This window comes from Gymnoscopelus microlampas (genome assembly GCF_963454915.1).
Source record: "Gymnoscopelus microlampas genome assembly, chromosome: 3".
Lineage (NCBI taxonomy): Eukaryota > Metazoa > Chordata > Actinopteri > Myctophiformes > Myctophidae > Gymnoscopelus > Gymnoscopelus microlampas.
In genome coordinates, this window is record NC_139940.1 from 47,168,699 (window position 1) to 47,186,015 (window position 17,317).

The 17,317-nt window shown below is 43.3% G+C and overlaps 1 protein-coding gene across 1 annotated transcript; it reads left to right on the forward strand.

Moving 5' to 3' along the window:
* Positions 1 to 7,884: 7,884 nt before the first annotated feature.
* Positions 7,885 to 9,960, forward strand: LOC311041146 (NADH-ubiquinone oxidoreductase 75 kDa subunit, mitochondrial-like; the record flags this gene model as incomplete). The annotated part of the gene is made up of 1 exon (XM_084051658.1): positions 7,885 to 9,960. The coding sequence occupies exon 1, from the start codon at positions 7,900 to 7,902 to the stop codon at positions 9,958 to 9,960; it is 2,061 nt and encodes a 686-aa protein (XP_083907784.1). The 5' UTR covers positions 7,885 to 7,899.
* Positions 9,961 to 17,317: the final 7,357 nt, after the last annotated feature.

Here is a 17,317-nt window from a genome sequence, read left to right on the forward strand (position 1 = left end):
CGGCCTCGGCTAACTGACTGTTCATGGGGATGGCTGATTTGTTTGTTTTTTTGTTTGTAATTTGTTTTATTTTAATGGGTGTCATACAACACGAATTGCTACAGATAAGACAAATGATTTAGGAATAAAAACATCCGTATGTTTAAATCGCTGACACAACATTTTTACAGCAGTAGGTTCCCTTCCCAACCTTTTCTGGATCAGAGGAAGCCCGTACGACTAGACAAGGACCAGCGAGCTTGTAGATACGGGCCAAAGGTCACAGACTGGTCCAAGATGACCTACACACACTTGAGATCACAGAGTTCTACCACACCATTCTGAGAGGGTGATGGTTGATTGCTTTTTATACATTTTATTTTGAAGGGGTGTCATAACCTACAGACCATAATGCTACTGTACAGTACGGATTTGTAAGTGAAAAAAACGCCGCTCATCTAACAGTAGACTTGGGTGAGGTGCTTGGGGCCAAAAGGAAACCAAATGGCAGCCTCCGCACACTCAAAACTGTGCAAAATTAGATTTGTATTTATTTATTTGTATCATATACTGTATATATATAGCAAGCTTTCTGTCATAGACGCATAGATGAATGAAGAAGGTCTACTGTAGGACCGAAAGCTTGCTATATAAAAATAAAAATTCAGATTTTGTACAGTTTTGAATGTGGGGTTTAATTGTTCATTAAGACACCATTATTGAACGATATTCACACTTTTTTTTAAAAACAACCTCGCTGACACAACATACGTTACAGTATGAGCAAACACTACAATGTATGCATTCAGTCAGCGTTCAGTTACCAACATCATACAGTACCTTTAAGTGTGTGTGTGCACGCGTGCGTGTATGTGCAGTCATACAGTACATTCCCATATGTACACGGTTACATGGGCAACGTTGTTATTATTAGACCATATGTACATGTCTAAAGGCCACATGCATTATGCATCCACATGACCTGACTGACACACACACACACACACACACACACACACACACACACACACACACACACACACACACACACACACACACACACACACACACACACACACACACACACACACACGTTATATAGGCAACAACACCCACATACTATTAAATTATATTTTTCAATCACAGGTAAGTTAGTGTGAATCTGATATAATGTGAATGTCTGTCCAGCCGACAGCCTCTGTGCACTAGTCTGCCATTCAGACTGTCTGGAAGAAGTGTCCATGGAGAACCCTTCTACTGGCATGCATCGCTGTGGAATTATGAGAGACTTTTATAAAACAAAAGGTGGACATTTACATTCACAAAAGATGTACACATTCAAGGAGTTGTAACGCCTCCTTGTTAGACAACATAATGTATATACTACACCGTTTTGTACCCCATAAATCTAAAGACGTGAGACCAAGGAAATCTTTAGACAGAAGACGGGCCTAGGTGAATAAACAGACAGTGACGGCTGATGATGTGAATTCGCCGATTCACCAACATCAGTGGACGTCGATCTGACTCAGTGTGTCTCCAGGCGTTCAGTCTGTGTTCAGCATCAAGAGTGAAGCGTGATGTGCCAATGCTAATTTAGCTCACACAGTCAAAGAGTTGGACTGACCTCTGAATGGCATCGGCGAGCATGGAAACAGGCCTGTGGATATATCGGCACAACGAAACGTTAGCCTTGACATGAAGGATTCACAGACTGTGCTAATGGAAACCTTTCCACGTGTGAAACGTGATGTGAGAAATTTGAACGACTGAATTTGAAAGGTCCATGGCATGACCGTTGACCTTTGCCTATTAACCCATTGAGACCTGTTGCTACCTATACGTTGTTATACCTTTCAATCCGGATGCCACCTATGTGTCTCATTAGTTGTTGCTATAATAACATCATTTTTTATTTTTAGTAAGAATTTGAACGTTTTCAGAAAACTATGGTTAGGTTTTAGAAGGCGTTTTTTGAATCGGCCTCAGGTCTAAATGGGTTAATTAAAAGGCACAGTGTGTAACTTTGCCCCGTGTTTACATAAAGCAATAAATACAAATTGTACCCATAATTTCCCTCTATACAGTCCCAGCAGTTCTCAGCCACTGGAGTAGTGTGGTGGCATTTATCTGCAGAAACACATTGCCCTCTCGCTGTATTTAGGTGTTTTCACCGTTTGTTCTGGTAGCCCAAAAACGTCCCTGGCCACCAAAACAAACAGTGAAAACGCCACAATAGAGAAACAGGAAGGGGTGTGCCGATAATTTCACGATACACGATATTGGGCTCACGATATTGATAAAATACGATATATGGCACTTTTTTATTATGAAAATATATGATGGGGGGGAACAAATGCAAACAAATACTTGTTTTTTGCATTATTATTATCCTACTATAATCCTACTATAATTCTAGTAACCTCTGTAGTGGTGAGTATGTGAGTGAAGATACCCGGTTCTCCTCAGTGGCTGGACCAATTGCTCTGATTTTGCACACAGCCATTGACCATTACCATCTGAACTTAACTGTGAAGCCCGTTTTTCAATTTCATCAAATCTCAGCTTCTTATTAGCGTTTTTGTGTCAAACACTGTCGCCATGGTTACGGGGCTGCCCAGCTATGGGACGAACTGCCTCCCGGGTTGCCAGATCATGTGCGCATATCCCCCCACGGATGCGCTGCGCCGACCGGGTATGGTCTAGTTATTATTATTATTGCAAAAAAGTAATATATACTCTATAATGTCAAAAACTCCAAAACGATACATATCGTCACGAAAACGTATCACGATATATCGCGGGACTATATATCGGCACACCCCTAGAAACAGGGTAGTGTGTTTCTGCAGGTAAACACCACCACACTACTCCAGTGGCTGATAACTTCTGGTATAGAGGGAAATGATGGGTGAAACATGTATTCATTGTTTTGTTATGTAAACAGAGGGCAAAGCTACATACTATTAAAAGTATTCTCTATTGTCCTCCATTTTATTTGAACGTCTGCTCTACCAACGCACCTGTCCCTGAACCGACAACCAGGTGTGCAAAAGACTCTGGTTTACCCGTTACTGTTTTTAAAGGAAGGAATTGTTGGGCGATGTGTGAAGTGATATTTTTCTGTGCTGCATATTAAGCTTCACTTGTGTACAGTTGTGAAATTGAAATGCTATATAATGACATGCTTATCACAAAGTGCTACTGTTGTTGTGAAATTATGAATTTTTAAAAGAAACGTTATTATTCCTTCCTGGACTACTTCTATATTTTATCTGTTTAAAAAGGGTGTTTGTACATGTATTCTTCTGCAAAACAAAGGCATTTCTAAGTCCATACATTTGATATTATGTACCATAAAGCCTTATACAGCGTACTGTATATTTCAGTCGACTTGATTGTTTAGTAGATTATGCGCAATATGTGATATTGTTCCACATTTATCATGGGGACCTGTATTTATTGTTTAGCTGTACGGATATTTACATTAATGGAACTGTGATAATAAATATCATAAATGTAACTAAGCGCGTTTAGTTTAAACCCGAGCTTTTCTCTCATGCTTTATGGCCATCATTCAGTTCTAACTGCTCTTATTTCTTATAGGCGTGGTTGATATTTGTACCAGTCTCATGGTAAACTTGTTTGGTACTTTTACCGGTGCATTTTTACGTATCTGAATGAACATTAAAACATTCATAGATCATGCCCTCTTAAAGCAGCATTATTTCTGGGCGGTGCAACCGCCCCTATATGTGAGGTTTGGACATCGATCCAAATTGCACCCCCCGAACCCTGCGCTGTGATTGGCCATCAGTGTACCCCCCTAACCCTGCACCGTGATTGGCCACCATGACTCTATTCAGGACTGTGATTGGCTAGAAACACATGACACATGTGCATAGCCCTATAAATAGGACTATGCAAAAAAAAAACTTCTATGTTTTTTTTTTAAGTGAATCACTTCCATCACTGTGATGACCACTGTGACCACACCGCCCACTTCACACTGGGTGTGATTTTTGATTTAGTAACATATTTTTGAGCACCGCACTGAGTGGAAAAGAAACCGCACAGTGTTATATTTAAACACACTCACCACGGTACACATACACACACACACGCAGGAACGCATGTACGCAGTGCCAATCTGAGTGAAATCATTCATCCAAACCAAACCGGGGATGGAGATATGCAGTGCTTTTCATGACAAGAAGGATTTGGAATGTTAGTCGGATGATGCAATGTTGACTGACTGATTGATTGATCGATGAGGACAAAACAAGGGGTTGAAGAACACAGTACTTCTTAAAATTATAGGTAGGTGTAATTTGTCATGTATACTACTATACATTTCACTATTTCTATTTGATAAATAATACATGTCAACAACAAATGAAGAGCCAAAAAACGTGACTTTTCGGCTCTGAGGGCTAGAGCAGCAAACAGAATGAGCATGTATAACCTGCTCATTCTGTTTGAATAGTTAAGTGTGGCATTCATGTGACCGATCACCACCCGATGTTGAGTTGATGCTGCTTTGAGTTGTGTGCCTGAACCTGTGGAACATCATTAAATTCAGTGTGCCGATGGATCTTTTCACTATGGACTATGTTTAAGTTCTCAGGCATCATGGACAATACCAACTTACTTCATATGAGAACTGTAGAGGTGAACAAAGGAGGAAGGGGGGCTCAGCCTCTGCTGTGGAATTCAATGACCGGCGATATGGCTGTGCAAACATCTGCATACAACTAACTTTTTCATGTCAAGGACCCCCAAATTGACACTTAATAGCCCACGGACCCCCATTTGAAAAGATATGCGAGGGACCCCCATAAGAGAAGATCTTTACAGCTCTAGCAGTGATTCTCAACCGTTTTAATTCAATGACCTGCAGTTTGACATGCAACTACATGGCTACGGACCCCCATTTAATGGCATTTCTATCTCTGGGACCCCGATTTATATTGTAATATCAATGTTAAAGGTTGGGTAAGTGATATGTTTTGGTTAAAACAAAAAGCTTTATGTTAAAAGGTTGAAGCTCTATATTGTGATAGTAATCATTGCTATAGAGTGTTTGTTCAGTCACAGGAGTCCCCCTGTCTCTCCAGCTCTTTAACAGAAAAGACATTTCAGCCAATCAGGAGAGAGTACCCATTTATCAGCTTCATTTTGATAGTGTTCCAGTTCCAATTTTGTCTGCTCATACATCTGTGTCAACACTTCCAATTTCACTTGTTTAATCTGTACCCTGACGGAGTTCTCTATCCTGATTGGATAAAATTGGTATCCCTACCATAGACTGTAAAAAAATAATGGACAAACCCACACCATTGGTTTCTACAGACCGTAAATGAAGCCGATTGTTCAGGAATTTCAAAATCCGCCATCTTTCTATATCGCGTCATATCGCGTCAGAATGCAACCAGACCAGTATTGGTTGGGTAGCTTGTCAATCAAGAGCGGAGGCGGGGAATGAATGCTATTGGTTGTGTAGCTTGTCAATCAAATCATCCCGCCCCTCCTAGAGCATAACCTACTTTATAGTCAATTTTAAAATAAATGGGACCATAATTTACCAAAACGCAAATCATGATAATTGAAAGAATTAAGACTTAAAACTAGCGACTGGAAGCATATAGTATTTATGACAATGTTTATTAAGGTAAGAAAATCAAGTCTAAAGTTCCTCAAAAACCCATCCGCTTGCATTAAGAGAAATTCTTTCTGACACCAGCAGGGGTAAAACAGCGAAACTACAGGCCATTCATATAAACCGTCACTTGAACTCGCTTCCTATATCGACTACATTTCAAAGCAGGAAGCTGCACCCTTGATCGAATATGCGTTTTCTGTTTAACAAAGAGCTGGAGAGACATGGAGACTCCTGTTACTGAACAAACGCTCTATAGCAATGAGTACTATCAGAATATAGAGCTATTTAACACTTATTTTAGCCAAAGAAAATCACGTACTTTACCTTTAACTTAACTCAGAGAGTGTACAAATAGAACCAAATGGACCTGTTAGGGTCCATTTGGTTCCATTTGTACACTCTCTGAGTTACAAACCCATAAGGTCCATTTGGTGTCTACCTATCTATCATTTAGCTAGGGACCCCCTGGAACCCCCTCAAGGACCCCTGGGGGTCCCCGGACCCCACTTTGAAAACGACTGGACTAGGCAGCTACTTCAATGTGTGACATGCAGGCACGACGTGTGCTTTCACACCACACCAGTGGTTCTCAACCTTTTCTGGATCGGGGGCCATCACTTTAAAATGTGGAGGGCATTTTCAGAGCATGCCAACACGCTGAGAAATCGCTGCTCTACACCACTTTGAGAGGTGGCCTGGGACACACGTGCCAACGTGACATGTGGAGTCCCGGCCTCCCGGGCACCTGGGACTCACATCATCAACTGAATGATTCAGGGGGTTCAGAGCTGCACAGAGGCCCCATGAAACACGTTACTGTACATGTACCGGGCTAAAATATTCATCGGTGAAGCTCACCGATGGTGAGAAAGAACCCTCGTCCACACACGTCAACCAAATATGTTCCGTCTTGAAGGAGAGTATTTTGTGGTGCACACTGTGCAGCATTAATATTGGCCTTTTGGCCCGGATCGCTGGCCTAGCGGTCCGGGCATTTGTAGTTCCAATGTAGGCTGACAGCGAATCGCGAGTTTGAGTCCCATTCCCGGCGATATTTGCTGCATGTCTCTCCCCATTTCCTGTTCATCTCCACTATATATAAAAGGCAGAAAAGCCCCCAAAAATATATTTAAATATATATATATATTGGCGTTTGATTGTCAACACAAACTACTAACTGTAGTTAGTAGTTTGTGTAGTTAGTTTGTTGATGAACAAAACCTCCGAACTCCATTATTTATTTTTTCAGTTTTGTTTTTTTCATTTCCTGAAAAATGAACATTTTGGAGTTAGCTGGTTCCTGCCGGACAGCAGAGATATACTCATACTGGACTCCCATGGGTCCTCAGCATGGGTCCAAGCGGTATGAGGTCCGTTGGTTGAGCGGTTCTTGAGATGCAGAGACACACACACAGAGATGCAGGCCAGCTGTCAGGCAAGCGTTGCTGCAAGCATGACTAACACGAGGGCAGAGGCGAGAGCGCCCTGATCGGTGACCGAACTGATGGACAGTTTCACACCGTTCGTGCACCAAGTTCAAGTCAGTCATAGCACTGACATCATATCGTCTCTGTCGGGTGGAAACCTCATACTGTTACTTTTCAGGATTCTAATTCAAAAATGGCAAAAGTAGCCAATTGACAAGCTCAAAACAATCAGCTACTTTTGATACTTTTCTGTGACGCTGTAGTATGATCAAGTAGTAGGGCGTGAATTCACGGAAAAACATAAAGTTAATATATGGAGATAAGAGGTTTCTGCCTGACAGCAACGATATATGACTGGCGTCATAGACAGTGTGTGTGTGTGTGTGTGTGTGTGTGTGTGTGTGTGTGTGTGTGTGTGTGTGTGTGTGTGTGTGTGTGTGTGTGTGTGTGTGTGTGTGTGTCCAGATGATGTCCATATATGGGGATCCCCAAGGTCACTGCAAATCGGCGTTGTTAGGCAACAGCTTCTGTTGTGTGTGACGTAAGACCAGAGCTCAATCAGAGAGACAGAGAGACAGACAGGCAATAGCGAGAGACAGAGACAGGGAGGGAGGGAGAGAGATAGTCAACGCTACAAACAAACACGTTCCAGCGGGGAACGATTGCCCAACATTAGGAGCCATGCTGCGATTGGTTGCAGTGAGTGGTTTTCTCTCAGCAGGGTTAACATCAGCTCTTACCAAAGGAAGCACTAACAATGCTGCTCGAACTGCAGCAACAGCAGCAGCAGCCAGTAACCTGCTGGAGGTGTTCGTGGATGGTAAGCCTCTCATGGTGGAGCCAGGAACTACTGTGCTGCAGGCGTGTGAGAAGATGGGGATGCAGATTCCGCGCTTCTGCTACCACGAGCGCCTGTCTGTGGCGGGGAACTGCCGGATGTGTCTGGTCGAGATAGAGAAAGTCCCCAAGCCGGTGGCGGCCTGTGCCATGCCCGTCATGAAGGGCTGGAACATCCTAACGGACTCCCAGGTGACGAGAAGGGCCAGAGAGGGCATGATGGAGTTCCTGCTGGCCAACCACCCACTAGATTGTCCAATTTGTGACCAGGGTGGAGAATGTGATCTACAGGACCAGTCCATGCAGTTTGGCAGCGACAGGGGCCGCTTCACAGAGGACAAAAGAGCTGTGGAAGATAAGAACATTGGTCCCCTCATTAAAACCATCATGACTCGCTGTATCCAGTGCACTCGCTGTACGCGCTTTGCCAGCGAGATTGCAGGTGTGGAAGATCTTGGTACTATTGGTAGGGGTAATGACCTGCAGATTGGCACCTATGTAGAGAAGATGTTCATGTCGGAGTTGTCTGGTAATGTGATCGATATATGCCCGGTCGGGGCTCTGACCTCCAAACCATATGCCTTCACTTGTCGTCCTTGGGAGACCAGGAAAACGGAATCTATCGATGTTCTGGACGCTGTGGGCAGTAACATTGTGGTGAGCACCCGTGAAGGCGAGGTGATGAGAGTACTACCTCGCCTGAATGAGGATATTAACGAGGAGTGGATATCGGACAAAACCAGGTTTGCGTATGATGGTCTGAAGCGGCAGAGGCTTACTCAGCCGATGGTGAAGAATGAGTCTGGACAGTTGGTCTCAACCTCTTGGGAAGATGTGCTGACCCGCGTTGCCGGAGCACTGCAAGGCGCTCGGGGAAGCGTTGCCGCTGTTGTTGGGGGCTTGGTGGATGCAGAGGCTCTTGTCGCCCTGAAAGACTTGCTGAACCGTTTGAACAGTGATACCCTCTGCACTGAGGAAATATTCCCCACGGCTGGGGCTGGATCAGACCTGCGTTCAAACTACCTGCTGAACACTGGCATTGCTGACATCGAAGAGGCCGACCTTCTACTCCTGGTCGGCACCAACCCGCGCTACGAGGCTTCTTTGTTTAACGCACGGATCAGAAAGAGCTGGCTTCACAACGAGCTGCAGGTGGCTCTAGTGGGGCGGCAGGTGGACCTAACTTACTCTTATGAGCATCTTGGCGAGTCTGCCACGGTTCTTCAAGAAATCGCAGCAGGAAGTCACCCTTTTGCCCGAGTCCTGGCTAAAGCAAAGCACCCTGTTGTAGTGGTTGGCAGCAGTTCCCTGCAGAGAGAGGACGGGGCTGCTATAATGGCCGCTGTGTCCACCATTGCTCAGAACGCTCATGCCAGCAGTGGAGTAGAAGAAGGTTGGAAGGTCTTCAATGTGCTTCACAGGGTTGCTAGTCAAGTAGCTGCACTTGATCTCGGCTACAAGCCAGGGGTGGAGGCTATCAGGAAGAACCCACCTAAAGTTCTGTTCCTGCTGGGGGCCGATGCTGGATGCATTACTCGCCAGGACCTCCACGAGGACAACTTGATCATTTATCAGGGTCACCATGGGGATGTTGGTGCAACAATGGCCGACATCATACTTCCTGGAGCAGCATACACAGAGAAATGCAGCACCTATGTGAACACAGAGGGCCGTGCCCAGCAGACCAGGGTGGCTGTGACTCCTCCAGGCATGGCCAGGGAGGACTGGAAGATCATCCGAGCCGTAGCTGAGCTTGCAGGAGTCATTTTGCCCTATGACACCATTGATGAAGTGCGTGCTAGACTGGTGCAAGTTTCTCCAAACCTGGTGCGATATGACGACATTGAGGTGGCCGGCTACTTTAAACAGGCTAACGAACTGGCTAAGGCAGTGAACCAGGCTATCCTCCCTGAAGCTTTAGTCCCTCCACAGCTCACTGTGAAGGATTTCTATATGACAGATCCTATAAGCAGAGCCTCCCAGACCATGGCAAAGTGCGTGAAAGCAGTCACAGAGGGAGCACACGCTGTGGATGAGCCGCCCTCCATATGCTAATGCTCATCGTTGCTGAATCAACATACAAGCCTGTGGATACTTTTGCTGTATAGCATGCTGCTTAAATCTACCTCATTTTCATATTCATTTAAAAACATCTACTTGGGAATGAGGCAAGTTGGGAATGCATGTCCCACCAGGTTATGCATGTTCCACCAGGTTATGCAATAGCCGCTGTATCTGTTGTCTGAATAACCCTTGTACTTGTCGGTCTGTGTCCCCCTTTTATGCCCATATATGGACATTTCTGTAACTGTCAGTCTGCCTGTGTCCCTTGTATGTCCTTGCCACATACAGAGGCCATACTTGCCTCTGTATGCGTCTGTCCTTGTCCCTTTCATGCCCATGATCCCTGATGCCCAAATATGGGCATATTGGTCGGATCGGCGTTTCTGGACACCCAGATCTCCATATATGGCTATATGACTTATCGCTCGGAAGGCGGTTCTGAACAACCACCGATCCGACCGACTTCACGCCGGTCAGTGTACTACTGTACGTCGGGTCCTCTGCGACATGCACGGCGAGTTTGAAGTCGATCGGTCAAGTGGTTCTCGAGATGCATGAACAGATACACACACATGCACGCACACAGTCATTTATAGAAGGATATACCTTTAGGCATAGTTTGCTTTGCAAGATAGTTGACTACCAGCTAAGCCTTTTGCTTTTCAGCTAGCCATATTTGTGATACTGTAGCAGCACTGCATTCTATTGTAATATTGGTACAAGAGAGCTGTGTCAATCTCATGGCAGTAAATTGATAGCTTACACCACCACTATCATAGGTTATGGTAAGCAAAGCACCAAAATCGTATCTTTCTTTCAAAAAAGACAAGACTCAAACTGGGGCCCAAGGCCTTCCTTGAGGGGGGTCCCCAGCTAAATCTGTTAAAATAGAATATATCAAAATCAGTTTAACACGCGGTGTGAGCTTGATCCACAAATGTGAAATATTTGCACAGTTTTTGAAACATTTTTAACACACATCTTGTATGGGGGTCAAACAATATTGTCTGATGGGGGTCTGCAACCAAATACATAATAACTGTAACGGTGGAAAGAGATTTATGGGTGGATTTCAAGGAGGATGAGCCGTCTGGAAAATAGTTGACTTCTGCTCAGTCAACGGAGCAGACACTGCTGCTATGCAGTGGTGGAACGTAACTACTGTAAGTACATTTACTTAAGTACTGTACTTAAGTACAATTGCTAGGTATTTTTACTTAACTAAAATGTTCAATGTTTAATACTTTATGCTCAGGGGCAAATATTGTACTTTTTACCCCCCTACAATTATTTTAAAACTTTAGTTTAGTTATTTTGTAGATTTTGATTATTACAAAACCTACATTAACCACTTCAGCCCTATTTAAACTTTGGCCATTTGAAAATAGCCGATCTACAAGCTCACAAAGTGTTGCGACGCGTTGTGAGCTTGTAGATCTGCTATTTTCAAGAAATAAATTATACATTTTAAACATATGATAACTCGTGAAACGTGACATTATTCATAATGAGTACTTTTACTTTTGGTACTTTAAGTATATTTTGATGCAAATACTTGTACTTTTACTCAAGTAAATGTTTAATTCCGGACTTTTTGTAACAGAGTGTTTCTACATGCAGTATTGATAATTTTACTTAAGTAAAAACTTTGAGTACTTTTTCTACCACTCTTGCTATGTGATGTGATCGCTGTCTCATGCTGCTTCCTCTGCATCGTGTTAGAAAATACACCTCTTTCCACGTTGACAGCTTCCTTTCATCTGTGGTTTCATGTTCCCTTAAAAGATTTGCGTTGTGAATATAGTCTTTTTAGGTGATTTAATTCCCCTTAAACTGTTTGAGTGAAGACAAGATTTAGCAATTTTTTAAGGAAAGTGGCAGCCGTGTAGAAGTGAGTAAATATGTGAGTGTAACTTTCAATAACCTGATGTAACTTTTCAGACGTGATGAAGACTTTTAGACATGAGACGTGATTGCTTTTAAATGTTGTCAAGCTAAATATAATGTTGCACTGGGAGATAAGACATAATAGTGTGCAGACTTCCCTTCCTTCTCCAGTGTACGTATTGTTGTTAAACACCTGTAAAATGTTATTGGGATGTGCGTGCTTCCCTTTAGACTATTTCTAACTTTCAATAACCATAACAGCACAAATAATTGACATGAAAATATAAAAATACCCTACCCTAATATAAAGTGGGACATTACTGAGCTACAAGTACAGAAACTATCTATCCATCTACTGTATGCTCCAAAAAAAGAAAAGAGAAAAATAAAAGAGGGAAAAAAAGAATGAAGAAAAGCACTTCTCAATTATTCCATTAATCAAAATGACTGAATAATCGCCAAGAAAATAATCGATTGTTGCATCCGTCCACAACTCCCACGAAACCTGAATCTGTCTTCATGTTCACTGTCCGGGAGACAACGGAAATAATCTGTCTTCATGTTCACTGTCTGGGAGACAGTGAACAGAAATACAAGTCATATTTCAAGACAACTCAAGCCACACAAATGTCAGCATTTGACCTACTGACCGCAGCCCTCGCACCATCAAACTGGTCAGATCCGGATAAAGAAAAAGAAAACATTTTCTGGAAAGATTCACATCATACTTGACTCCCCCTAACAGGTCTGTGTGCGCGTGCGTGCGTGTTCCCACAAACACCTGCATGAATTACACAACTACTATAGTTCCGGACTGTGAGAAAATAGTGAAATGCTTTCATGGCATCACTGTAAATAATGTTCACACACACACACACACACACACACACACACACACACACACACACACACACACACACACACACACACACACACACACACACACACACACACACACACACACACACACACAGAGAGAGAGAGGAAGACAGAAGGACAGAGAGAATTTCACTGAAGCATTCATAACAGCACTGAATATTACATTGCTAGTATTCCCTGATGACACACAAGAGCCCCGAGCATACAGCATTTTCGGCGACGAGTTTTATTCTTTTTTCCTTCTATTTTATTTTCACCACACATACACACACACACACACACACGTCTCCGTGTCATCTGGACAGAGCATTTGTTGAGTGTTCCTTCTCCCTGGCGTCTCTGAGGGATGCTTTGTGAAGTGATGTGAGCAGGATGGCTGTGATATGCGTCTTCAGTTCACTGGAGAGAGAGTGGCATTTGTTGCTCGGGCTGAACGATAATCTAAATCGGCAGCTATAAAAAAACAATACGTTGGACGGCAATGTCAATAGCATGCAAAGGTTACAGTATACAGTAGCAAAATATAGCGTTTATTATTTTATTTATTCATTCTTTTTTTCGGGGGGGTGGGGGTGGATAAGAGTAAGTCCTGACCTTACAGTGGCAACGACAACAGATTTATGTCAATTACTAAACGTGAATAAAGCACTGGAGCAGCATGGACTGTTAGATGAGGTCACTGCATCTTCATCAGAGTCATAACTCTGATGAAGATGCAGTGACACACAAATGTCAGTCTCTTTTTGTTCTTTGCACCTTTAATGAGAAGGTCATTTAACAGTCCATGCTCACTCAGTGTTGCCAAGTCCGCTTATTTGCGACTTTGGCCTGTTTTTTCTTGTAATGTCACTAGTGAATAAGTAGCTGCGGGTTGCGGTTGTTTTGTTTGGGCTAGTCAAAGTGTAGTTGATTACACAGTATTTCAAGTCAGTATTTTGTGTCTGTATTTTGTGACATAATGCGTATAGGCTATAATATGATAATGATAATGAGTTTATTTGTATAGCGCTTTTCTAAACAATGCCAAAAACAAGTAAAAAAACAACCAACCACAGCTGTCATCTTAAATACGTCATAGTGTAACACAAGTAAGACGCGCGAACGCTGGAAGCGAACGCAGCTCGAAAATAACAATAAGAAGAATAGAAAGGAATGAGCAATTACTTGCCATCCGGCCTGAAATATGCACAAATGACATGGAATTCTTAGATATCCCAATAGATGAACTCGTGTAGATGCTTGTAGATGTGTTATTTTTGACTGTCGCTGCTATATTTTTCTCAGAGGAGTGTAATGAGTCACCCAGGGGCACAGGCGAATTTCAGCCACACTGTAGTGCATGCAGGCAATGAGAGCGTGACTCACATGGGGGCAGCCAATGAGAGCGTGAGTGACATGGGGGCGCGGCTGCACACATACTGCACACAGACAGAGACACAAGCCGAGCCGAGTTTCATAGTATGCTCCACTTGGTCGGAGGCGCGGCTTCGCCGCGCCTCCTTCCGCGTTCGCAACTAGATGCTGATGATAAAAACTTAAGCCCGATTCATTGTCACATAACTCATTATTACTCTCCGCCAGGAGAGTATTGTTATCACTGCGTTTTCACTTTCTAAACATGACACACCGATTGGTCAAGCCTCACGTGACACGTGAAATACTGTGATCTGATTGGCTAGTGACGCCACCGGGCCTATATATACATGGCATCACTCTGACAGTGTCTCCGCCAATGTCAGAGTGAGGTAAGACGGGAACCATGAAATGGCTGCATGGCAGATAGGACAGATAGGACATTTATATAGACAGGAGGGATATGACATAGGACACTTATACAGACAGGAGGGATAGGACACTCACACAGACAGAACGGAAGAGGACACTTACCCAGACAGGTTGGATAGGACACTTACATATACAAGAGGGATAGCGACCTATAAATACATGTGTCACTGTGATAAGCCAGATTCCAATACCGAAAATCCGGCCACTAGCTCACTCCCAGACCTTCGAACCGGAAGTAGTCAAGTAGTCGCGGTCCAATTGTTCCTATCTGTCTTATTGGACAGATAGGACAGATAGGACACTTATATAGACAGGAGGGATATGACACTTACATAGACAGGACGGATAGGACAGGAGGGATAGGACACTTACACAGAATGAACGGAAGAGGACACTTACCCAGACAGGATGGATAGGACACTTACATATACAAGAGGGATAGCGACCTTCGCGACCTTCGAACCAACACAAGTCTTCTGGCGGAGAGTTGTGCTCCGAGGAGCACTTTTTCTAGTTATTATTATTACTATTATTATTACTATTATTATTACTTCGTCGCATGATTATCATGGTCAGTACCCTGGTTAAATGATACTGGCACGATATTGACCATGATACTGACCATGACCATCATACTGACCATCATACACTGATCGTATCCTGTCACCATGGGAACACGGAAACACGGTAACGTGTTTGTGTAATCAGAAATACATTGCCGATTCAGCTCTGTGACCAACTCCGCTACTGGCTTAACAGTGAACAGCAATTTTTTTCAGGGGAAGGACCCCCAAGACCTCATTCTAATTCCCCCTCAGAATAACAATGTGTCCATACTATACCTTGTATACTGAACAACGAGGCGGAATAATATGGCACAACATTCTTGCCGGGAACAGACGGTGAAAACGAGGCCAGTATTTGGCCTTGAGCAACGACATAAAGAAGCCCCGAAGCTGCTTGTGGAACTTTTTCACAATTGAAAAGCGAAGCCTTCGTCGTGCAGCAACGCTGCTCTTCCAAGGCACCTTTTTCTAATACATTTTTTCTTGGGGTGAGCCTTGTGCTCCGTTGCATACATTAGGCTCAAGTTTGTTATCTCGGCTCCTCCGCAACAGATGCCCACAACAGCCTTTCCCTCTTGCCAACACACACGTGCACATTGAACACAGAACTTTGGGGTGACAGAGGTGACGCTGGCAGGGGTGATTCAAAAAGGCATTTAGGGAATAAAGATGTGGAGGTGGAAAACCAAGTCCAGATGGAGTCCATTATCATGAGAAGGATTCACTATGAGGAGAGTGTGTGGAAGTGCACTTCAGTCGTCAGCTCTCAGCTCTCAGTGATGGAGTCCTGCCATAACAGAGAGCTCATCATCAGGCCCTATTTTAACCACATGCACCCTTAGCATCCCTATTCTGGGCATGTGATGGTAGCTCAACGCTCTGCGACAATAGATGAACATTTGGCAAAAATGGCCACTTGTAGCTGGGCTATTTTCGCTGAAGAGATTTGGTATAGATGGAAAAAAGGAGGGGTCCAATTAAAGGGGAATTTTGGACCAAGGTTTTCTTACCTTTTCTATGATTTTATGATATCCTAGGTTGAATGGTACTGTAGAAAAATGTCATAACTCCATGCCGGGTCCACCACAGCTAAAAACGCGCGCCAATAGGCCTTGCGCTAGATCGCATATATATATTTTGATAGCTTTTTTTTTGTTTTCTTTTGGTGAGATCTGACGTTCATAGTGACAGAACACTATGCAATGTGATTGTCTTGAATGCGTCCCACCGGAAGTCTCACTAGACGAGATTCAAATCTCGAGATTGAAACTGTACCATTCATCCTAGGATATCATATCATAGAAAAGGTAAGAAACCCGTGGTCCAAAATTCCCCTTTAAGTATAGACCCTAGAGCTAAAATGAAATAGGGTTACTTAATACTTCAAATAGAGTTGAAGTGGTTAATACTGCCAGAAAGACGAGAAGCCAATCCACGCATCCATCCAGCCTGGTATAGCGTATAACAGCCTTGCTCTAGCATATCCTGCTGCGGTGCTGGGAGAGGGAATCAAACCGGGCACCATCTGCCAGCAGAGAGGCTCCCTGTGGGTTGCAATAGGTCTCCCATCTCCATCCCTTTGAATCAGCCAGATCAGAAGAGTCAGAGTCACTTTTATTGTCACATCACAGGTTTACGGGTTATTGAATTTCCATGAAAAAAGAATCTCTCAGAAGAGCAGCATCCCGTTTTCTCAGTTCACCTACTTTCCATCAAATAAATGGTTTCGCTAAAACGCCTTATGTGGCACCATGCAACCGAACCCGACTGCCCAATCTCAGGGCGGACACTTTAAGCACAAGGAAACTGAACTGAACTGAGCATTGGTACTGTATGAATATTTTGACGCCAATTCTTTTGTTCTTTTACTGAAGAGACATTTTGAATACAGGCATTTTATTTGTACCAGAGTATTTCTATATTGTGGTATTGCTACTTTTATCACTGGTTCCCAAACCTTTTAGCTCAAGACCCAAAAGGGAAATGATGTGTTTGCCCAGGACCCAAACTAGTGAAAATAGCAGCTTCTTTCACCACTTCTTTTTAATATTTTATTATTATTTATGGAAATTGTATTTATTTTATTCATGAAATATCGTTGAAATATGTTGGAATTCATTTAATTGATGAAAAGTTGTGATTTTTTTGTTTAGACTTTTTTTTTAATATTTTGCAAAACCCAGACACAAAAAAGGAGATATTTACTGTCACGACCCATAACAATTAGGTCC